The sequence below is a fragment of the Patiria miniata genome, unplaced genomic scaffold (genome assembly GCF_015706575.1).
Source record: "Patiria miniata isolate m_02_andy unplaced genomic scaffold, ASM1570657v1 HiC_scaffold_20, whole genome shotgun sequence".
NCBI lineage: Eukaryota > Metazoa > Echinodermata > Asteroidea > Valvatida > Asterinidae > Patiria > Patiria miniata.
In genome coordinates this window covers 23,288,196-23,312,440 of record NW_024037059.1, presented here as the reverse complement: position 1 = coordinate 23,312,440, position 24,245 = coordinate 23,288,196, and the positions used below count along the sequence as shown (strand labels likewise).

The window sequence follows — 24,245 nt, the reverse complement described above, 5'->3', positions numbered from 1 at the left end:
CCGCAAACTTCCCTGTGGACTCATGGAACTCGATCACTTATTCAAGCATGACAATTTATGAAATAATTTTGTGGCGGTCAATGGGTAAAAACTGAAAAAGGAGACAAAATTTTTTGAACAAACTTGAAGGAGTTGTTTTCATTTATAAACAAATCTAAATGACCGTTGATGAGAACTGTATTAAAACGTGATCCAAATGAGCTTTCCATCTTTGCCGTATCCAGGGTTCGAAGTTAGCGGTAGCCCGCTGGATACGGCAAAGATGAAATGACAGGAAGAAATCATTAAATTCAGAAAGCAAACCTGTATCAATTTGCGTGAAATTTGATCAACTGTTGAAAAGGGTTAAATTATTAGATCTGTTTATTAAAACACTGACAGAATTGCCTCAGAATAGATGAGACATCAGTTGGAAATGGGTAAATTCCTTACAACCTATTTTCGTACTTATGTCTCCTTGTTCGATCAAGTCTGTATTCACATCGCGTACTTGCGTGAGAACGAAACTGATAACGACGCGAATATTTACCTACTTACATCTGACGGATTCCAGATTTATTCAGGCTCGTTTGGATCACGTTTTAATACAGTTCTGATCAACGGTCCTTTTAGATTTGTTTGTAAATGAAAATAACTCCTTCAAGTTTGTTCAAAAAATTGTCCGTTCCAAAAGAAATTTTTGTCTCCTGTTTCAGTTTTTACCCATTGACCGCCACAAAATTATTTCACAAATTGTCATGCTTGAATAAGTGATCGAGTTCCATGAGTCCACACGGAAGTTTTCGGAAGTGAGAGGTCAATTTTGGCACGAGATTTCTCTTTCATGTCATGTGATTTTTCAGTGTCCACACATGCAATTCCAATTTCAAAAACTTTGACTTTTTCACGTTAATTTTCCTTTTCGAGGGCCCCTGGTGCGCACCACCAGGGGTCAAAATGTCAGGCTCTATACATGTTATACATGTATGCACATTGTTGTTTATGCTGTTATAGTAATAATAATAATTTATTAATTTATATAACCAAATTCTATTAAAATATATGAGACACTCTATAAAAGAAAAAAACATGCGGGCTAGTTAGGAGTCTGTTTCAGTAGCCCGGCTGGCTAGTGAACAAAAAATTTAAGGTCAAACCCTGCGTATCCCAATAATTTTTTTCACTCGCCAGCCAGGCTACTTAAGGAATAGTTTGACTAGCCCGCCGCTGTTTTGACTAGCATTTGGCTAGTGGGCTACCGCTAATTTCAAATCCTGCTATTCAAATTACCCGCCCTTAACCACTCTACCATATCTCATTTACATATCAATGCTAAAGTAGATTTATTCTAATTCGTCCCGGTACTCAACCGAATAAATCAACATTTTACACGTAGGGTAATAGTCCAATTCAAGGTGATGCATACAGTACATGTAGTAGTACATTTGATCCTCAAAACCAGCAGAAATCATGACACTTTTTGCCAGTTGCAGAATACAGAAATATACTTTCATCATTCATGGAAATTATAAAGGTCCACAGTGTCCTGTAGATGTCACAACTGCATAAAAAATCACAGACACGTGTTAAAACGGGTAAAATCATACCAAAATTCAATACACATAGAGTTTTGTTAATTGAAATATAAAAAAATAATAATTACCGGGAACAGGTCATTAGACTTTCCCATAGACTGGTGCACAAAATTTTTCATACTTAAATGTGCCCTAATCCAATATTTCCTTGTCCTTTTTCCATGAATGTCGGTATGTTTACTAAATAGACCACGAGCAACAAATATAACTCAATTGCAACAGTAAAATTTGCCTCTAAAGGGGGGCTGTGCCATTAGTGAGACAGTTATGTGTCTCCCTAATGACCGGTGTCTCCCTATTATCGAAGAAATTATGATAACATGTCTCCCTAATGGTACATTTAGTAATATTATAATACTTTGCAAAGATTGGTGACCTAATAAACTTTAAAAAAATGATTTCAGTTTGTTCAGTCCCCAGGGTGCCGTTGGATAAAATGTATCCTTAATTATTCTATACCGCACTGAATATCACGCTAACACTTCTCACATTATGAACAAAATGCAAAATTATCGTTTCTTCTAGTAATGAAATTAATAATAAAAAAGTATTTAAATTTTGCATAAATGTTATACAAAATACAGTATACGGTATTATATGTAGTTTATTAATGTTTTGTGTTAATTTTGGGGGGATTAATATTAACAAATGAAGCATTTTTTTTTGCACAGAAGTGTATGCGTTATATTTTCAATGTTGCCCCAACCCAGCCTTGAAAAAATTACCAGTAAATATTTGAAATTTGAAGCATTTACTCCTTTTTATTCATACGAAATGAAGTAAACACTTCTAGTGTGGCAAAAGCTAACAAGCAGTGTTGGAGGCCGGCCTCGAGGCCGATTTTCATGGCCTCGGCTTCGGCCTCTGAGTGCATGGCCTCGTCCTGGAGGCCTCGGAGCCTTCCAGCCTCGGCGAATTGGTGGAAGCAGGCTCTGTGTTTCTATTTCAACTAATTATAATTTTTTACGATATCAAACCTTCGAGATTCTGCTGCAGTGGGTTCCATAAAACGAAAGCATACACAATGTACGCACGAATGAACACTGGTAATGGTTGCATTGAACGTACTCACGTACGTAGCATCTTTGCCTAGGCTGCGCTTTGGCCGTATATATGCGGGGACAAAATCGCATCCGAAGATCAGAACAGCTAATCACAGGGCGCCTCGATTATTTATGCTGAGTAGTACATGTTACTGCTGCCGGGTCAGTATTACATTCGACATACACAGTACAGTCTGTAGACCAAGGGCTGTTGGCTGTTCTACTCCACATTAATAATATGATACGGCCCTGTGACTGTTGTGAATGATCTTCGGATGCGATTTTGTCCACACATATACGGCCCTGGCGCAGGCCCTGCACGTGTGTGTGTTTATGAACCGGGGATTTTTTTTGTACACACCCGGAAGTTGCACTGAAAATATCTCTTTTTATCTTGCTCGACTTGATTCTTTTCGCATTTTGCATGGATCCTCTGCTGCAATAAGGATAAATCTACAGTCACATAGGGGACTTTTTATTTGTAATTTGAACAGAAATTGAAATCATCTGCAAAAATAGCAAAAACCGCCAACTAAGTAAGGGGCTTCGTTCCAGTGCTACTGGCGAATCTCTCCATGTCACGCCAATGACGTCATTAGCCATTAACGCTGGAAATTCAAGCTACACTCGTCCGACGTACGTCCCTGAATGAGTGAACGTCACAAGTGCAGTAGCCAAAGCGATAATGGGACAGGGAACCAACCCGTTCTTCGCATGCATGTCTGTCCTACACTTCAGCTTTCCACGTGCGTGCATGATATCACTCAGTTCATCAAAATGATCACAAATTCTTGGATCATCCTATTTGGATACAATGGCTACAAAGAATTTGAAGATCATGGTAAGAGGAAACACATTGCAAGCTGTAAAGTTTGTAAGCCGGGCACTCCAAAACTCAGTGAATTCAACTAAAAAGATGTTACAAATCTAACAAAATTTTAGCCTTGTTTTAGTGATTTATATTTTATTACGTGTTTTAATAGCTGGCCTCAACCTCGGCCTTGGCCTTGGAGATGGTGGCCTCGGCCTTGGCCCCGGAGGTTGTGGCCTCGGAGGTTAGGGCCTCGACTACAACACTGCTAACAAGTAAAGAGTAAATATTTTTAGCTTTCAGCAAATGCTTTCAAGTAAAAGCATTTGCTTCATTTTTATTCATACAAATGCAAGTAAATACTTAAAAATAGCAAATGCTAGTTTTTATACATACGACCCATTGGCAATTTGGAAGTTAATAAAACTATTGTGTACAACCCTCCCTTTTTTCCCTTTCATTTTTTTTTTTTGGGGGGGTAGAAATGTATTGAGAACAAAGTTTGATTACACCATCTTGCCACTTTTATTGCACCTTGTCTTATGGCTCAGAACATTGACAATGGCCACACCTGTCCTCCATTGTTAAAGATTGCTTTATCCCACTTATATTCCTTTGTCATAGACAAGGTTGTCCCAATACTCAATCAAGTTAGTGAGCACTAGAACAGAATAAAATATTTAAACATAAAAAATTGACTACCTTCAATAACAAGCCTTCTATTAGGAATCTTTAGCTCTTCTCTACTGATAGGCTCCCGTTTTCTCACAGAGATGACCATTTCCTCCACTGCCACGTCGACTGTATAGAATTGTAGCATCTTGATCCACAATTCTCCAAGGGTGTCAGTGTTTTGGCGTTCCAAAGTTTCATCCTTTAAACACATACATGTATATACAAAAAAAATATGATATACACATTTCTAAACCAGTGCCTAATACAAATTCATGATCAAGAGCCGAACTCTCAATGGTCCATTCACCATCACGTGCCAAATGCTATTTTTGTTGTTTACCCAGCGCATGCTCGAGTATTCACGCAAAGGGTAAATATGCATGCGTAGTCTACTATGCATGTGCTTTACGAAGCAATCTGTCCCATGGGTGTAATACGCATGCGCAAACATCGCCAAATGAAAAGAATGTTGGTTGCACGCGTAAATGTTAGTTACTGTTTTCCCGAGCTCAATGATGCTGAACTGGAGAATATTGTGGACAATAAAGATGCATCCTCTATTACAAAAGATGCCCACAATGCGGTATAAACTCTCAGGAGTTACTGTATTGCAAACAAACTGAACTTTTCTGAGGTTGAGGAAAAATATTCTTCTGGTGAGCTGGACAAGTTTCTCCAAAGATTTTATTCTCACGCGGTGCATACTGCAACGGGAAAAATTCGGCAAATGAATATAGTATATTATGAGGTATAGTAAAACAAATACAACATGGTTTATTTCGGGTGGAAAGTCGATATAAGTCTGGTTCCCAGACCCGAAAATTATTCCTGATGCTCACATCTAAATTGTAGGTCAGGCAGTAACCACAGCTAAAAATAAACAAGATGACATTTTTCAAAGCTTGGCTTTGTTTCCGAATTCGCTTTATCACTTATAGTTTTTAATGTTCCGATCAAATTTATAAAATAAATCACTTGCTTCATATACCGTACAGTTATGTTGTAGATTTTGATATTTCTGTAAGAAAAAGGAGGCATTCCTTCTTTAGTCACATGACTGTATATATATTTTGTAAAGATACAAGCAGCAGCCTGACCTAACATTCATCAGAAATAGTCAGAATCTTTTGGTCTGGGAACTGGACTTAGTCGATATTAGGTTACCTCGGTATTGCAAGTAGTCAAACAAGCTCCCTCGGCGAAACTAACTTTCTGATACCTTTGGGAGCTAATATACAAATAACGAATGTTTGTGAGTGCGATGGTAAAAATAATTTCATGAGGTGACAGATTGAATGTTCTATTGCACGAGGCGAAGCCGAGTGGAATAGAACATTCAATCTGTCACCGAATGAAATTATTCTTTCCATCGCACGAACGTAAAACATTCGTTATTTGTTTTATACAACACCTGAATAAATTCTCGTCATTTGATTGGTAAATTATAAACTACAATTTATTTGATTTCAAAGATGTTGAACTACCCCTTCACGAAAATGTTTGAACCAAACGCTGTAGCGCTGGCTCTTTGGAACAATACGCGCTACGCTGATCGCGCACACCAGCATGCATTTTGCACGCAAATACCGCGTCATGGAACAAGCGCAAAGTGAAACGGTATAACGCATGGGTATAACGCATGGTCGCACCGTGCATTATACCGAATAATAATATGTCACGTGATCTACAATTCACCAATCAGATGACGGGGATTTATTCAGGTGTTGTATAATATCGACTATCCACCCTCAAACCATACTATATTGTATAATATAGGGATAAATTTACATTACTTCATTAAAACAGGTATCAAATTATTTGATTTTTGTATGAGCACATAAAAAATCTTTCGAATGATACCATTTTAGGAGGAATAATTTCCCACGGTATAAAAGTACTAGTCTTTTCTTCACTTTGAGCAAGGTTTTTAGGTACCGGTACAATTCTGGGTTATTGCCAGTGTTTCCACGTGTCTTTAAAATTGTCCACTAGTCTTTCAGATACATGTAGCTGTAACATCTGCAGCAAAGATATTTATCGGTAATTGGTAAAAAAAAAAAAAATAATAATACACTAACTAATTTTACAGAGTAGTTTCTGAAGCTAATTTCACAAAACACAAAAATAAATCTTAAGGCCAGATACACTGAAGAAATAAATGCAAGTTAAAATTTGTGAATGTTAACGAGAAAAAAAAAACGAAAAAAAAAACCTCTTCGAACCTCTTGGAGAACTGGAACTACTGGTGGGTCGCAATGCTGAAGGAAGAAGATAGTCATCAAGACAAATGAATATGCAGGCATACTGCCATCTGACTGACTGTCCAAGCCACAAAGTCTTGCCCAGTACCGAAAAGCCATGGCTAGCAAATACACTCGAGGATCCAACTGCCGGTATTCAGCGAGTAACTTTGATGTCTTGAGGGCAGAGAGTGAACTTGTACTTAGTTCACATCTGAAACCACTATCAAAAAATGTACAAATAGGAAAGCAGGAAATTTATCAATACAACTTATCAATTACATACAAATGTATTAATTTGAATTCAATAAAATGTATTTTTTCTCAGTGCATTAATTTACGTTTCAATTTCAAAAACACTTTGGACAAATTTAAAATTAACAATTAATAATAAGAGACTGGCATTTACGAGGCACAAATTTCTATGGCATTCATCTAGCGGTAATAAATAATAGAAAAAAAATCTCTACTGAGAGGAAAGGCAAGCAAAACAGGTGATAAAAGTTTAAGGTGCTCCTAATTTTTCATATTTTGATCGTCTGCATTTTCTTTGAAATTGATTACACAGCTGTGAAGACTACAAGCCTGCTAGACTGATTCTCTGATCTTACAATTCCCCAAAGTCTATAAATTGATCCGTTTTATCTTAAGTGGGGTCAGGGAAACAGACTACAAGAATATGATTGGTTTTCTTGGTTTTTCCAGCATCTATGCACCCAAAACGTGAAACCGGTCAGTGTAACAATATTTGCTATAACATACTAATCCTCCAATCCATTTATTTCTGATGAATCCATTTATTTCTTAAATTGCAGCAAAAGCAAATGTTGTACATTCCCTTTAAGTTGGCAATTCCACAGTTTGATGGACATGGCTAAGAAAAAAAAGTAAATTTTTTTAACCCAGTTTCACATTTTTATTACAGATTATACATTCAAGTATGTGAAATTAACAAAGAAAACCCAATCTTATCAAACATTTTTTGAGAAATCGTGTCGTAAAGTGAAAAATAATTTGTTACTGCAAAGAACTCTAAGAATTTGGTAAAGTTTAAACCTTGATTGCTATAAATGCAATTAGAGAAATTTCAATCACCACTTTATTTCTAGCATGAATGATAATCTTAATCTCCGAAACATATGTAAATTCACAGCTGTCATCCATTTTTAAATATCAAAAAGTAGCATTTTATACTTTTTTTGAAAATGTAACGTGAGTTACCTCCTTCGCATGAACACTGATATAAATATAAGTCTTTTGTTGATACTAATACACACATTTTAGGATAAAAGCCAACTAAATTCTGTAACGTGAATAACTTTTGTAATGTAACCAAAAATGTAACTTGAGTAACCAAGTTTTTTTTATCCCAAGTCACCCAAACTATACCCAAACTGACTTTTGCTTGATAATGTTGATTTTATTGATAACTGTTTATCTTAAACCAAAGCCCCTCAAGCATTAGAGATACCTTTAAGCATATTTTATGCTGTTTATGGTGCAAAATGGTCTTTGAGACAAAACTCTTTGTTTTTTAAATTGAATCAAGGTCATATCAAGTCGACTCTCGTCAGACTGCAACAAAGGCACGCCACACATCACAGTCTCCCATGGCCGTCCTGATCTCGGCTGTGGAAGGTAGCCCAGTATCACGACGCAGCTGGTCCACGTAGGTTAGCGTCTGCCCACCTCGAGAGGCTACTCCATGAGTGGGTTCCCATAAGATGAGTTGGCTTGCAGCTATCTCTGGATGCCGAACGCAGTGACCAGCCAATCGCAGACGCGTAAGTCTGATAGTTGTAGAGATCCTTGGCAGGTTGCCATAGAGCACCTCATTCCTGCCTTTGTCTCTCCAACTCACGTCTAGAGCCATCCTCAGCATGTGAGTGTAGCAGCCATCGAGTCGAGCCTCTTGCTTTGTAGTAAGGGTCCATGCCTCAGAGCTGTAGAGTAGGATGGACTCCACGGATGCACGGAATAGAGCTCGTTTGAGTTTATCCGGCATCATAGACCTCCAGATCTTCTTGAGGTTTTGGCAAGCCTTCCAAGCCTGTGCTTTCCTTACTCGGATGTCCTTGTCTGTTGAGCTGATGTGGGAGCCCAGGTATATGAAATCTTCTCTTACAGCTAGGGTAGTGCCATCCTTGGTGTTGATTTTCACATCCCCAGTGTCGATGTTGAAGCACATGACTTCCGTCTTCTTGGCATTGATCTGCAGGCCAATCTTTTTGCACTCTCTTTCCACGCTGAGAAGCAGAGCTTGTGCCTTTTGCACTGAATCCGAGACCAGAGTGATGTCATCCCCAAAGTCAAAGTCGGTCTCTACAACAGCACTCACCCGTCTGCTTTGCCTTGGTGAAAGGTGAGAGAGTGAAACCCAGCAGCTCCTCCCTCCCCATGATTGCTCGCCTCAGAGCATAGTCTAGGGCGATGACAAATAAATAGGGCGCAAGAGTAGGCTTGCAGAATTTCCATGAGCTTCCCTCGGTGGATCGAGTCAAACGCCTTCCTAAAGTTGATAAAGGTCATCACAGCTGGGAGATGCTTCCTGTTAACTCCTTCGATGGTCCTTCTCAGAGCCAATATCTGTGAGACTGTGGACCTCTTCTCTCTGAAGCCGTTCTGGTTTTTGCGCAGCAGAGGATCGAGAACTGGGCGGATTCTATTCAGAATCATCTGATTGTAGACCTTGGCAACCACAGAGCTGAGGCTGATTCCTCTATAATCATCTGCCCTTGTGAGATCGACTGACTTCGGGATAGGAACTATGTTGAGTCAAGTATGTCCAGGTCAAGTATTTTATCAAGTTTTTATGTTGGTGAATGTAATAAAGAAAACACAGGTATGTCGCTACGTTGAAATTAAAATGTTTATTTGGAACATAATTTAAATTTTAATTACATGCAGGCACTTCACACTAAGCTACCCGGTACAATGGTACAGTTATATCCTGAAACCCACTCTCCACATATACAAATATTGAATGCTTTGAGTGGTGTAGTAAAACTAGCCTCCCGAGGTGATCCATGGACATTCTATTTTCCCGAAGCAAAGCCGAAGCAAAGCCGAAGTACCAAAATGACAACACAGAGTGCACAAGTCCTGTCAATTAAATCTTTCGGTTGTGTACTGCCGCACGTGGCATCACTGGGTGACAGCAATCATTGGCATGTGTATGTATTACACTTCACACTGTAGGTACCAATTCCAAATTACATATTCTCTGCATGTTCAGTGGCTGATTGTTACGAAACAGAGTTTTTCGTCTTACATTACATTTACAAGGATGTTTAGAATATAGAAAATAAAAGGAAGCTTTTCCTTAAACCTTTGTAATTAATGATGTAGTTTTAAAAAAGCAGAAGATAAAAAATGTGTCTTGCAAGAGACCAATAAAAAAAGAATTGGCGCATGCTCATTGTCATTTGTTTACAAATGATGTGCCTTCTTCAAATATTGTTGTACAGGCGGGGAGAAGAAACTTAGAGGACCACATGATTTAATTTCGGTAATCATGACATGGCTAAAAGCTAGTGTTCAGACGTGTAGTTGCAGTGTAATTGCTCTTCTGTTTTAGATTAGCTTTGATTTAAATTACACTATTTAGAATTTTTATGCAATGTATAAAGTATTAAACAAGTCTAGAGGCGAAATTTTCAGCGGGTTTTAGCAACCTTAACAGTGGTTTTTGAGCACTGTGGGCATTTTCATGTATTTTTTTTTACATTAAATGTAGCAGTTATAAAAAACGTTTACCCATTTCTATGGGAATCAAATTAGGTTCTGCCCTTCACCAATATATACACTGTATACTCAGTATGTTACCTCCCGAGTAAAAGTTGGAAAAAATCACTTGGGTGGGACTCGAACCCACGACCTCCTGCTTTCTAGTGCAGATGTCTTACCACTCGACCACCGAGCTAACGGGCAGAAACCTAATTTGATTTACATCACCCCGACACAAAAATTCTGTCTTATGAATAGTTTATGCGGTACCCGCTGCTATGTACATTAGATTCGAACCGGCCAACTGATCCCGTTAGCTCGGTGGTGGAGAGGTAAGACATCTGCATTAGAAAGCAGGAGGTCGTGGGTTTAAGTCCCACCTGAGTGATTTTTTCCAACTTTCACTCAGGAGGTAACACACTGAGTATACAGTGTATATATACATTGTTGAAGGGCAAAACCTACTTTGATTTACATCACCCCGACGCAAAATTCCATCTTCTGAACATTCTATGGGGCTCTGCTTCGCAAAGCCCCCATAGTTCTCGGGTAGATTTATGGAGTGAAATGGGACAACGTTTGAATGTTTTGTTTGGATGGGCATTGCAACGCAGGACACCAACCTTTTACGGAAATCTTTTTGCGTATGCATGCTTCAGGCCTTGTTTGCTTCAACATCAAAAACCATAATATGTCAGGCGCGGTTCTACGGGGGGGGGGGGGGGGGGGGGGGGGGGGGCTGTAGCCCCCCCCCAAAATTTTGTCTAGCCCCCCCCAAAAAAATAAATTCCGTAAAAAAAAATTGCATTAGCAAAAAGAAGGATTGTGATGTACATGCGAACGGTCTTCCCCTAAAGAAGTAGTCGTGACAAGGGCGCATTAGTTAATATAGTGTGAATGAATTTAGGATTTTATTGGCGCTCCCCATTGAAAATATGGCATGGCAATAATATGGCAATATTGACATATTGCCAATATATTAATAGTTTATTGTGATGGTCGTAAACAGCATATAGCGATTAATGGTACACAATTCTTCTCGACTCATGCAAATGCAATTGACATTTAGGAAGGAGACGAGGCAGGCAATTAGACTCTATTTTTGTGTGACCATGGCAGTAGCTCAATTTGTGTTTATCACAGATGAAAAGATGAATACATGGCGAGTCAAACAGAAAGTGACCGTATGATAAAAAAAAAATGGCACGCTCCATTTTGTAAAAAATATAACTGGGATAAAGAACATGTTATTGAGTAGTAACTGTGAACATTTCACGTAATTTGCATACTCTATTCCCAAGTCGTGTCTATTTTAATAAAGAGATCACAAAATTCAGCTGTCCACCACTAATACCAATTTAACAGTCTACGAATTGATGAATATCCATTAATAAATATAATGGAAAAAACAAAACAACGTTTCCCGCCTCCATGAATAAAGGAAAAATTGAAAAGGAAAATAGAAAAAAAATCACCAATATTTCTAGGGAAAAAGAGTTGAATTGTTCACCATATTCAAAATACAAAATCTGACGGTAAAAATAATGTTTCAGTCTTGATTCATAAGATTTAAATCTCAGTTGTATTTGGAATCAATGAGGATGGCTATGAAGTGTTTGTTTCAGATCGTCCCACAATAAAAACGAGAAATAAGAAGAGGAGCAATGGTGACTGGACTTTGCCTCACTCACTAGGAAGTGATGAGAGACATGTCCATTAGCATCACACTGCAGTCACATTTGCCCTAAACTGATTCTTTACTTAACCCTAAAAGGGCCGGGGCGGTTCCGCCCCCCTCACTTTTTGGCTGGTCTCGACTCGAGACCTGCCAAAATATCGAGACCAAAGAGGGCCGAGACTGAGACCAAGACCGAGATCACAGCTCCCGAGACCGAGACCGGCAAAAAGTGGTCTCGAGACCGAGACCGGTCTCGAGACCCACAACACTGATGTCGCAATGATTTCGCACCAATTTCACAACGATTTTGTCATTTGTAGCACAATATGAGACGGAGGGAACCCCACCCCCCTCCTTTGTGTTGGTCATTGTGTTACCAGAATCTCAGGAATTCTATTGAGATATCTTAGGGGGTGTTAGGTAACAATAGTCTAGGGTTTGCATTGGGAGATTGGGAGGGGGGTACCCTTTCGTCTCATTTCGTGCTTGGTATAGATTGTGTGATTATTAGGTGTTGGGCCTTATTGTTATTGTACGAATGTACTATTCTTCATTTTATTCTTCAAGACAATTTCTTCTCCAGAACTGTTTGTCAAAATGAAAACATAAATGAACTTCAATTGTCAATACATGAATGCACAACCCACTGCTGATGTGCTTTTTTACAATTACGTCATTATGACGTCACAAAGGGTCATGGGGATCATTGCGTGCAAAAGGGAACTCCCGCCAAATATTTAGCTCGCCTCTTGAGTGTTTGGTTTTACGACTGTTTTATGTTAACTATTGAGCCACATGTAATGGCTGTTTGATGGACCAATGTATTCTTAAGTGTTTACCAGTGTTTTGTACAAGTTTATATGACATCTTGTTAACGGAAGCGCATTTTTTACTTTTGATGACGTCATATGAGACTCAAAAGTTGGGCTGGCAAAAGCACCCAATCGGGCACCGTCAATCATACCCTGCCCTATACATTTTGTACATTGCCAGACCCAGCTGTTTCCATCCTGTCCCGTCCTATTTCCTCATTTCCTTCCCTAATCACCCCACAGCCCGAAATCCTATTTTACTGCTCCTAGAGCTTTTATGATTATATATACACAAGCTGGTTTACCCGATCATAGATCGGGTAGGGCGTAGTGTTGGGGATGAAAATGTGGGGAGTTAAATGTAAATGGGGGATATAGTTGGGGAGACATGCAGTTAAAGAATAGCAATTTCTGTGGTGTGATCTGAGGCAATTTCTGATCACTAAAACCAATTTGAGCAAAAGATCATCTGTGAAAGTTTTGAGTTTTGAGTAATTGAATCAGCTACATGTATTCTGAGCAATAGAATCATTATTGTAGGCTACAATATTTTTATTTGGGGAAGAAAAAGTGTGGGGGGGGGGAGACCAAACAATGTCCCCCCTCAAAATCTGTGTGTGTGTGTGTGGGGGGGGGGGGTCCCCTGTCCCCCGTCGATGTACGCACATGATAATTATGTACCATGGCAACTGTCTGTAAATGTTGCCGTTGGTCTGTTAAATTGGCTTTTTGTGAGGCAGTTGCATTTGGAAAACATAGTGAAAAGGTTACTGTAGTACACAGGCGAAGGCTGGTTGTAGAGTTTGACAATAAATCATAATGCAATAAAACGTGAAGGTGTCATTTAAAATGAAAATGTTGAGTGTTACCAAAAAATTACAAACGGTCTGAATCATGGAGGAAGGTCATAATTAAGTTTCAGTATTGGACTCTTCAACAAACGTAAACTTGAACTTCTTACAATTTGCGAGACCGTCTGCGATGCAACTTTTATTCAAGTTGGTTCAACCATCTATATATAAGAGCAAGTTTTACTCGGCCTCCGAGAAATGTTTGCTTCTGAAAGGATCCGAGACCGCGGCGATCCTTCGTTGACCCAAAACAGGCCCCCGAAATTATAACACGACACTGAATTATACGTGGCGGGCAGCGAACTCACAACGCTCAGCCTTGGTGGTGGAAGCATGGAGCTGTAAACACATTATGGAAGCAACAGCACTCTATCACGTCACATGCTTGCGCTTCAAATAGCGAGCACCGTAGACCCAACCTCGTTTCCAGGGTGTGGAGCAGGCTGCAGTACGCGTTGCCATCGACAGTTTTGCATAGCCCGGAAATACCACGCAGTGTAGACTTTCGATTGGTCACACCGCGCAAGGCATACTTAATGTGTAGTCCTTCTGAGTATTCGTTGCACTCGGCGCAGGGGCGGCAAGCGAAGCATACGAAAGAATAGGGGCACTTGGTGGCCACGCACCATGGAGAAAAAATATTTTACCAAGGTCACCCCATACCACAATTTGGTGAACGCTTTTGCAGAACGGCCGAGTAGAACACGTAAACGGAACCCCTACGTCGAAGCCGCTGACCTCGCACAGTCTAGACACGCAGAAAAGCCAGGACAGGGGGCAGCCAGGCAGTCAACGTGAAAGCGCACACGACGGCAAATTCCTGCGCAAAATGCAGTCACGAAAAATAGACGAAAAGGATCGCCGGTCCGTACGGGAAAATCAGGACGACCCGAAGCGTCCGACCCGGCGGAAGACACCCTCCGCATTTTTCCACGGATGTGGAGCGATTTTGGTGCAGCGGGAGCCCGCGGTCTCGGATCCTTTCATGAGCAAACATCGTCTCGGAGGCCGAGTTAAACTCTCTCTTATATATATAGATAAATACCCAAGACAGTTTACGCATTCCTATTGGTCGAGAGCCCGTCACATGGCCGGCCTTAAACGGATGATAAAGTCATGGCTATCTGGTCTTAAACACTTTTCCAGTGTCACATGAAATTTGGACTCCCATGAAATCCAGTGCCTTTTAACGTTTCATTAGTTGAACGTTCACATTCCTCACGTACATGTATGCATGCGCAATGTACTACAAGTGAATCAGTATTTCATGGTCCGAAATTCTCACTACACCAGCCCAGCTGCATTTTGCATGACATCCCGCAGTACGCGCGACCATGGAGGTGGAATGCGCGACAAACAAAATTGTGGAGGGCATTCCATATTATAATCAGAGGGGTGTTTCGTAAAACATGAAGTAAAATTGTTGAACAAAATGGTTAACAACGTCTAGTTTTTGACTTGTTTTTGACTTGTTTTGGACCAAAAAGATTTGGTTTTTGACCAAAAAGGTATTTATGAATGGGAATAAATATGTGTTCCGTCGGTATTAAACACTCTCTATAAAACCGGTGTGAGTCTGGATGAGTGATAATTACCCATCCAGACTCACACCGGTTTTAAACAGAGTGTTATAATACCTTCAGAACACTCATTTATTCCCTTAGTAGTAACTGTGTTTTTGTATACATGTACATGTTGTAATATATTTTGGATTTGTCATGTTTTGTGCATTTTAAATTATTGTATGTATACATATTTTTAATTGTACAATGGGAAATCAATTTTCATGTAAATTTGAGCATGACAATAAAGAAATCTTATCTAATCTAATCTATCTAATCTAATTTGAAATTGGAAGATGATATGAACAAGCTTTCAGCGATGTTAGTCTCTGCGTATGTTGAAATAAAGTTACAAAAACATTATCGGTAACGTCATGAGATGTTCGGGCGCCCTCTAGCGGCAGGTTAAACTAGAATGGCAAAGCCGCTATGGCTCGCTGTTGAAGGCAGGAAGGGAAGCTGAAGGTAGGGTTGGGGATGGGCATGATGGGAGAGGATCAGGATTCGGGATGATGTGCTAAGGTGTAGGGGTAAGTTTTGAAATGCCAACATAAAAAGTCAGCAAATGTCCTAATAAATACATGTGTACATGGGTTAGCCGTCATGCATTATGGGGAAGTTTTCCATTGTTAGGGTAATAAGGACCCAGTTGTGCAGCCCTCACAGCATCTTCGGTCACTATGTATAACCATGGGAGAACTCTTGTGTAGTCCCCACAAAGAATGGGTATACATGTACATGTAGAAACACCACCATCACCAACCTTATCCCACACCCACCCCACCCAAACTCCTATCCATATCTCTCCCACCCTCCCTTACCCCAACCCCCTACCACCACCCACCCCATTCTCCCCCTACCCATACCGACCCATACATCCCCACCCACCCCAACCCAACTGCAATCCCTACCCCACCCCAACCCAACTACATTCCCTATGTCCTGCCCCTCCCCACCCTTCCCTATCGAACCCCCTACACCCACAAACTCCATCCTCCCCTACCCGTCCCTACCCACCCCCTATACATCCCACACCCCACCCAAACCCCTCCAACCCCTATCGCCCAACCCGTCCCACCCCACCCTCCCCTACCCATCCCCACCCACCCCTACACATCCCCACCCACCCACCCAAATCCCTACTCCAACCCCTACTTCCTTAGACGCAATGGTTTAAGTCAAAGAATACACTTGCAAGTGTGGATTCTTAATTAAGGAATTTACCCGGCGCTTTGCGCCTTGTGAATTCTTAAATTACGAATGCACACTTTCTCGTGTATTCTCCTTAACGTACATGTTATAATACCGGTATATACATGTACATGTACATATTATACCGGTATGTACATGTACATGTAACAATTAAAAACTTTAACATTTTCTTGAATTAAAATAACAGCGTTGCTGTTGAAACCCCTCAGCCAGAGTCAAGTTATCATCCGGAAACCATTAACCTTCAACTCAACATGGTGACTTTGACCTTTGACCCCAGAACCAGTCCCAACATGTCTGTACCAATGGGAAACCCCCTACAGAAGTTAGACACCAAAATGTCATTTCTAACTCAAGTTACCATCCAGAACTATTTACCCTTAACTCACCACGGTGACCTTGAACTTTGACCTTTTGACCCCAAAGCCAATCCCAACTTGCCTACTCCCAAGGACAACCCCCTACCAAAGTTAGACAGCAAAATCTCATTTCTACATGTGTAACTCAAGTTATCATCCAAAAACCATTTACCTTCAACTCAGCACGGTGACCTTGAACTTTGACCTTTTGACCCCAAAACCAATCCCAACTTGCCTACTCCCAAGGGTAACCCCCTACCAAAGTTAGACTCCAAAATCTTGTTTCTAACTCAAGTTATCATCCAAAAACCATTTACCTTGAACTCGCCACGGTGACCCTGACCTTTGACCTTTTGACTCCAAAACCAATCCCAACTTGCCTACTCCCAAGGGCAACCCCCTACCAAAGTAAGACAACAAAATCTCATTTCTAAGTCAAGTTATCATCCGGAAACCATTTACCTTGAACTCACCACGGTGACCCTGACCTTTGACCTTTTGACCCCCAAACCAATCCCAACTTGTCTACTCCCAAGGGCAACCCCCCTACCAAAGTTAGAGGAACAAAATCTCATTTCTAACTCAAGTTATCATCCGGAAACCATTTACCTTTAACTCACCACGGTGACCTTGGCCTTTGACCTTTTGACCTCAAAACCAATCCCAAATTGCCTACTTGTAAGGGCAACCCCCTACCGAAGTTACAATCCCAAACAACATTTGTAACTCAAGTTATCATCCAGAAACTAAGCTGCCCGGACGGACGTTCCAGCCAGACGGAATTGTGGGGTGATAGCATTGTGTTCCCATTATCCCTTTTTCTACAGATTCCCTTCTGGGGTGATGTTTTTCTATTGTGAAAATAATGGGGTGATGTGTCCTGAAAGGAACATCACCCACAAGGGGGGTATGGTCAGAACGGACATCCGGACGGACGGACGCCCTAGGAGATGACAATACCCTTCGAGCCTCTCGGCTGAGGGGTAAAAAACTCCTCAATAAAATTATAAAATGTACTGTCATAAAATGAACCTAATTGGAAGTTATAGAGATGATGCATGTACATGTAAACTGCATTTCCTTTTTTATTTTAACCAAATTAGCTAGAACCAAAAATTTCAACATAGTAATTGTATGCGGACGGCCGGCCGGACGTGTCGGCCGGACGGAATTGTGGGGTGATGGCACTGTGTTCCCTTTAGCCCTTTTGCTAAAGATTCTCTTCTGGGGTGATGTTTTTCTATTTTAAAAATAGTGGGGTGATGTTTCTTTCAGGTCACACCCACGAGCTTCGCAGCTCACCAAAAATGTCAAAACCGCATTTTCAGTTGATGTGTGTGGCGAAATTTGCAGTAATCGCTTCAAAATCAATATATATGATGACCTTAATGCAGATAAGACCTGTGCATGAAAAAAATGATGACGTCATCAGACCGGAAGTTACAATGAAAAGACATTTAAACCTTAAAAATTGCCAAAAAATCAACAGTGAGAGATATAATCAATATGTGGCTATATATTGAACAGTTAACATAGCTCTTGAGCTTTCTGGTAATGACGTCACAGTGACGTCATCAAGTATACAAATACAACATGGTTTACCGAGAAATAGTGAAAACTAATGACCCCGAGGTGTTGGATGATTCGCCTCGGGAGATACCGGTAGTCCCAATCATTCAACACCGAGGAGTCATTAGTTTTCACTATTTCACCGCAAAAACACGTTGTACTTGTTTTAATATACCTCATAAATATTCATCAGGCAGCTGCTGCGGTACTTCATTCCTCCATTCCACCATGTTTTTGATTGTGCAGTATTTGGATAAAGTGAGACATTATTTTAATTTAATTAAGGAGACATACAGAATTGAAAGTTAAGTTTGTGTCATTTAATAACTTAAACATTCATGCAAAAACACTTGCATTTATTATTATTGTATAAATTTTCCATCAAGTTCCTCCTCGGGTAAAATCGCAAAGCGAGCACCACCGGTCGCCATTTTTTATGTATGCTGTAATAGACTGGCACATGCAACTGTCCTCACTGGTGTTCTTCAGGGTACGCACGTAAAGCACATGCCCTGTTGGTAAAGAGATAACACAGTACTGGAACAAATCTAAGGCTGCGACCCAGGTGTGTGATAGTACCTCCCTGGTTTTTGCACGTCACGCGCGCGTACAAAGACGCGGGGTGATAGTAAAAACTTTCACACGGTTGAATAGCTAGAATGGCCCAATGAAATGCCATGGTTGCCTGATGAATATTTATGAGGTATAGTAATATCATATTACAAACAAATAAAGATTTCTAGATTTAATCTTTGAAAATCAAAACAAAATCAACTGATAGAGATTTGTTTGTTTTTTATGGCAACCGATACAATTGACCCATCGCGGAAGAATCGCGTTAGAATCGCGTCAACGCAGCTTGTGAAATATTGTCCAATTACACCATATACAAATGGTGCAGAATGCGCAAATTCTGAGACGAACAAAACTTAGCGTACAACATTCCATAGCGTTGTCTAAGGGGCGTGGTTAACTCGCAAACGGCGATAGGTCAATATTGCAGGATCTTCATTTTTGGTATTAAGTGCAAAATCACATGACCCTTCCGGTCTAAACCTGAAGTGCCTTATAATTTGAAATTGGCAAAAGATGTGTGAACTTGCTTTCAATGATGTGAATTTCTGCCTAGGCTGCACTTTACAAAAATATTACAGGTGACATCATACAATGTTAGAGTGTCCTCTAGCGGCATATTGACAAAGTCAAACATGCATTTAATTTGATGTGCATGCCGAAGTATTCAATAGCCCACACCATGTGGTTGTTCCTACAACCTCTATTGTATTTTTGTATTTGTTGACTATTCTCCTATGCAAATTCATTTCAAGAACTGTTTGTCCACATGAAAACCTTTATCAACCTGAATTTGAATACATGAGTACACAACGTACTGAAGATGTGATTATTTTTATGACGTCATTATGACGTCATCGTGGGTCACGTGATACACGTTAAAGATTAACAGATTTAATCTTTTAAAATCAATATAAAATCAACTGTCAGAGACCTGAACTTACCTTTTGCAGGAATTGATAGAATAATTCAGGATCTTTATATTATCTCGCGCATGCAAAATCACGTGGCCCTTCCTTCTGGTCCAAACCGGAAGTGCCTTATAATTTGAAAGTGGAAAAAGATGTGTACTTGCTTTCAACGATACTGGTTGCTGGCAAGTGACTGGCAAGTAACTTTACAAAACAATTACCGATGATGTCATAAAATATTACAGTGCCCTCCAGTGTTGGAGGTCTCGACCTAGTCTCGAGACCATTTTTTTCAGGTCTAGACGATTTTGAGGTCTCGGAATGTTGTGGTTTCGGTCTCGACTCCAAGTGTCTCGGTCCTGGACAAGGGTCTCGGATCAAGACCTTGACGAGACCTGTTGAATATTCCAGAGTGTTTGAAGACAATTATTTGATTAACCGCTGATGGAGTCAACACTGTTTCACCAGGGTAAATCATAACGCATAGTGCATGTCAAAAGAATTTCCGCATGGAGAGCACGCTTATCGCTAGCATATCGCCGCTCAGTTAGTAAGTAGCATGGACTGTTTGTCAAAATCCGTTAACAAACTGTGTGTCGTGACGTCAATCACGTGTGTGCAAAAATACATTGCGCACGGTGGATGTGTGTAGTCACTGCATGTAAACATCCATGCAGGAACGTTCTCGCTCGTAGTATAACGTGGTGTAACGTTAAATATTTCAGAAATTATTTTGAGTTGACGTTTAATCATTATAAAGTGCTGTCTTGTCAAATTAGAAATTATGTCAAGCAACTCGTTAAACCTAAAATTTGCTTTTAAGGAGCACACATCAGAGATGCCACAGGGTCTGCTCGAAAAAAAAAGGAACTTGGTCTGCTTGAAAAAAAAAACAGAACGGCTGCTTGAAAAAAAACGGAACTTTTTTGTACGTGTGCAAAAGCCACTCCGTGTCCAACACAAAGTCCACATTGTCATCTTTATCTTGTAGCCAAGCCAAGTTCTGTTTATTTTTTAATTTTGCTTCTATGGCCTTTAAAGCTGTCGGTTCATTCAATCACTTTGACTTTTTCCATATTCCTAATATTTATTCTGCCTACCCGAATTTTCAACGTAATATAATCGACACAAAACGTGCACGATTCCACAACACGCTGTCGGTGTACACGATCCTTGCACTACGCGATGCGCTTAACGAAAACATGGTTGGTACCCGCATTTTTTGTATTCACATATATCACTGCGATCAGAAACCACCGATAGCTGAAATGATAGACTTGATTTCCAGGCTGAATGCTACGTTTGCTTAGCACACAACACGCCCGCACGCGGTGAAGCACGCGCGAGGCGCTGTTGTATATCGCGTGCAAGTACGTTGGCCGCTTGTATCGCATGCAGGCTCCGCAACAACATACACAAAGACTGTTTTTAAGACTACTTCAACGAACAACGTTGTGCCATGCGTGCGCAAAATGTACTAAATCGAGGTAAAAATCATCGCATTTCCACAGTTTTCTTTTCTTTTCTGGTTAATTTGACGGCCGGAAAAACCGGAATTTTGTGAGATTTTTTTTTTAAAACCGGAATTCCGGTTAATACCGGAAAAGTGGCATCTCTGATACATAGATTGTGGACAAAACATCAGATAAAAGAAAGCACTCGGCTACCTGCAGATTTTGTTTCAGTCAGAAGCGTATATACCAACCAGGCAGGGGACGAGTTCAGCCTTCATCGGGCTCGTAAGTCGTGTCCACAAAGTAAAGTACGTACCTACGCCTTATGTAAATTATTTATAATATTACCTCAAAAATAATTGAACCAACATTTCCGTCAATTTGAATTAACATTAAACAAGGGAAAACCTTGCAGATGTAGAGCCAGGATGAGGTATGTCACCGTGTGTAGCTGGGCTGAGGGCCAAGTTCGCCATGTTGAAATTTTTCTTACATGTTGTTTGACAATTTACAAGTTCAGTTATGTTGAAGTTGATGAAACAAAGTATAATTGCTGTGACTATTAACCCTTACTCTCTGAGGGTAGTTTACTGCATGTCAGTTGGTTATGCCAATGCCCTCCAGCTGCAGTTTATTGGCAGATAGTTTGTCTTAACAGTGAAGGCTCCAATTGGCAGGAGTTGGAGGCCCTGGAGGGTGCCTGATACTGACCAGCTGGGGGCACTCACTTTGTTATCAGAGGACTCTCATTGTTCTCTGTGGCATGTATTGGAGTGCCTGTCCAGTTACCCTTGAAATGACATGGCAGATATTGGAGGGCCGTGCAAAAAACATATGCCATTTTCTTAAGGCACATAATGGCATGCGTTGGAGGGTCCAGTTGGGTAAGGGTTAATAGTTATTTTCATGTTAAAAACTACCTGTATGAATTAGTCAAACCATAAGAATATCAAACCATTAAAAAATCTTGCCAAAATGTACCCGGCTATTTTTAAAGGCATGGTACAGCATTAGTTGTTATTTATTTCAAGTTTTTAAGAGTTTTGGTATTAAATTTGCATTGATATGTGCACACGTTTGTACACAACTTGCTTCTTATTGTGTGTGTGTTTTTAAATGACATCTCGGTCTCGGACTATGAGGTCTCGGTCTCGGTCTTTGAGGTCTTGATTCCAACACTGGAGCCCTCTAGCGGCAGATTGAAAAATGATTAAAATGAAAAATCTGTTGATGTGTGTGACGAAGATGCAGTAATCGCTTTAAAATTAATATATACCGGTATGAGGACCATAATAAAGACAACACCTGTGGGAATATAATCCCGATATAATCCCGATTCTGCATCAAACACAGTTCACATAGCTCGCGAGCTTGCTTGTAATGACGTCACTATGATGTCACCAAGTATCAGATTTCAAGCAACCAAAGATTTATAGATTTAATCTTTGAAAATCAATATAATATCAAATGTGAGAGATCTGATTTTGCTTTATACGGGAATTGATAGCATACAAATATTGAGTGGATCAGTGTGGAATGGGAGGACTATTATCGCAAGGTAAAATCTGGACTTTTTCATTTCACAAGGCGAAGCCGAGTGAACAGGAAAAGCCCAGATTTACCGAGCGATAATGTTCCTCCAATTTCATAATTTAAAGCCACTCAATATTTGTTTTATATAACTGACATATAGATCCTTGTCATTTGATATATTTGAACTTTTATTTCAATAAAAAATTATTTCAATACAAAGTTAGTTATGACAATCAATACAATATTGCCGGGTCTTCATTTTTGGTATTAAGTGCAAGATCACATGACCCTTCCTTTCGGTAGAAACCGAAAGTGCCTTATAATTTGAAATTGGCAAAAGATGTATACTTGCTTTCAATGTTGAAAGTCCAAGTTGAAAGTCCAAGTGTGGACAGTAGTCACATTTGACCATTTTTCATTTTAACCTCCTCTCGGTAAAACCTTCCCCAAAAAAAAGTCCAGTGCGGACACGGCTTTAGTTCTTCTAGAGCAAATAGCCCTGCACTACAATCTCATCCTAACTACAGCACTGGCCAGGATTAGGCAAAATGGTGTTATGAACAAATATTGCATTGAGACAATAACATTACATAATTTACCTTTGTTTATCGCTAAATCTGATACAGGGGAAACGTTCTTCAAAGTCAGAGCGTACATCATCAAAGTCAGTATCTGTTAAAGAGATTAAAAAAAAAAATTAAAATGTAGACCACATGTACCCGATTGTGGTACACGGAGATAAACTCAAATCTAATTTTAAAAGAATTGTCTAGAAACTGAAGTGACATGTATTGTAATTGCGGAAAATTACACACAAAAAAGTATTATGCAGGCATTACTTGACAGGCTTACACTGTTCATACAAATATCTGATACCATGCACTTAGAAATCACGACATAATTATGGAGAGATCAGTCAAGAAATCGAGAGTGAATTATTTGGTTTTAGTTAATAAGCCATGCTATAATACATGCTTGTATATAACTTGAATTGACAGGACAATTTTTCAAGCAAATTTGGGGACTAAAATTTGGGGTTCCTGTAGCTACTTTTGTTTTATTTTATAAGATCATTCGCCTACTTTTCAAAAGTTTAAAATTTCAAATTTTTGTATATCTTTGGCATACATGCAGTAATAATTTCTTATGAAATTTGCATACTAAAATCTGTTCAAACTACCGGTACGCTCTTGACTTATAAAAAGGTTTAATCATTATAACATGTTTGTATTTAGGCAATGCAATTTATTTTTCAGTATTGAAATTAGTTAGTTGAAACCTACTTGACACTTTAAGAGAACTTTCTTTTGAGACAGAAAGAACCAATGTTTCTTGCATTTGATTCTTGCATTTGTTTCATTTGACACTGTTTTTTTCGCAGTTGTCTGACCATGCTCAAATGCCTAGAAACACATTGTCGAATGGTTTTAACATTTTGCTCTGATCGTTTCCTCACCAAATACTCAATTTGTTTAGCTGATTCAGAGTACATGCTCAGAAACAGCTCTTGCATTCGTTAACCTTTTGGAACAGATTTTGTTTTTGTTAAGATTTTTATTCTTTTTTTGGCTTTTTCGCTAATTTGCGAAAAAGCCTTTGTTTTTGTTCTGATATTTTTTTGGCTTTTCCGCATAGTTGCGGAAAAGCCTTTCTTTTTGTGCT

At 39.8% G+C, this 24,245-nt stretch overlaps 1 protein-coding gene across 1 annotated transcript in view; it reads right to left on the bottom strand.

Annotated features, from left to right (window-relative positions):
* The window catches only part of LOC119728253 (terminal uridylyltransferase 4-like), a 147,765-nt gene extending 124,513 nt beyond the window's left edge, over positions 1 to 23,252 (bottom strand). The window contains exons 1-3 of the mRNA XM_038200407.1: positions 23,183 to 23,252; positions 6,326 to 6,566; positions 4,131 to 4,302 (exon numbers count right to left, since the gene is read on the bottom strand). Coding sequence (XP_038056335.1) covers positions 4,131 to 4,302; positions 6,326 to 6,463 — 310 coding nt within the window. The 5' untranslated portion in view covers positions 6,464 to 6,566; positions 23,183 to 23,252. The remainder of the gene's footprint in view (positions 1 to 4,130; positions 4,303 to 6,325; positions 6,567 to 23,182) is intronic.
* Between the last annotated feature and the right edge of the window lie 993 nt (positions 23,253 to 24,245).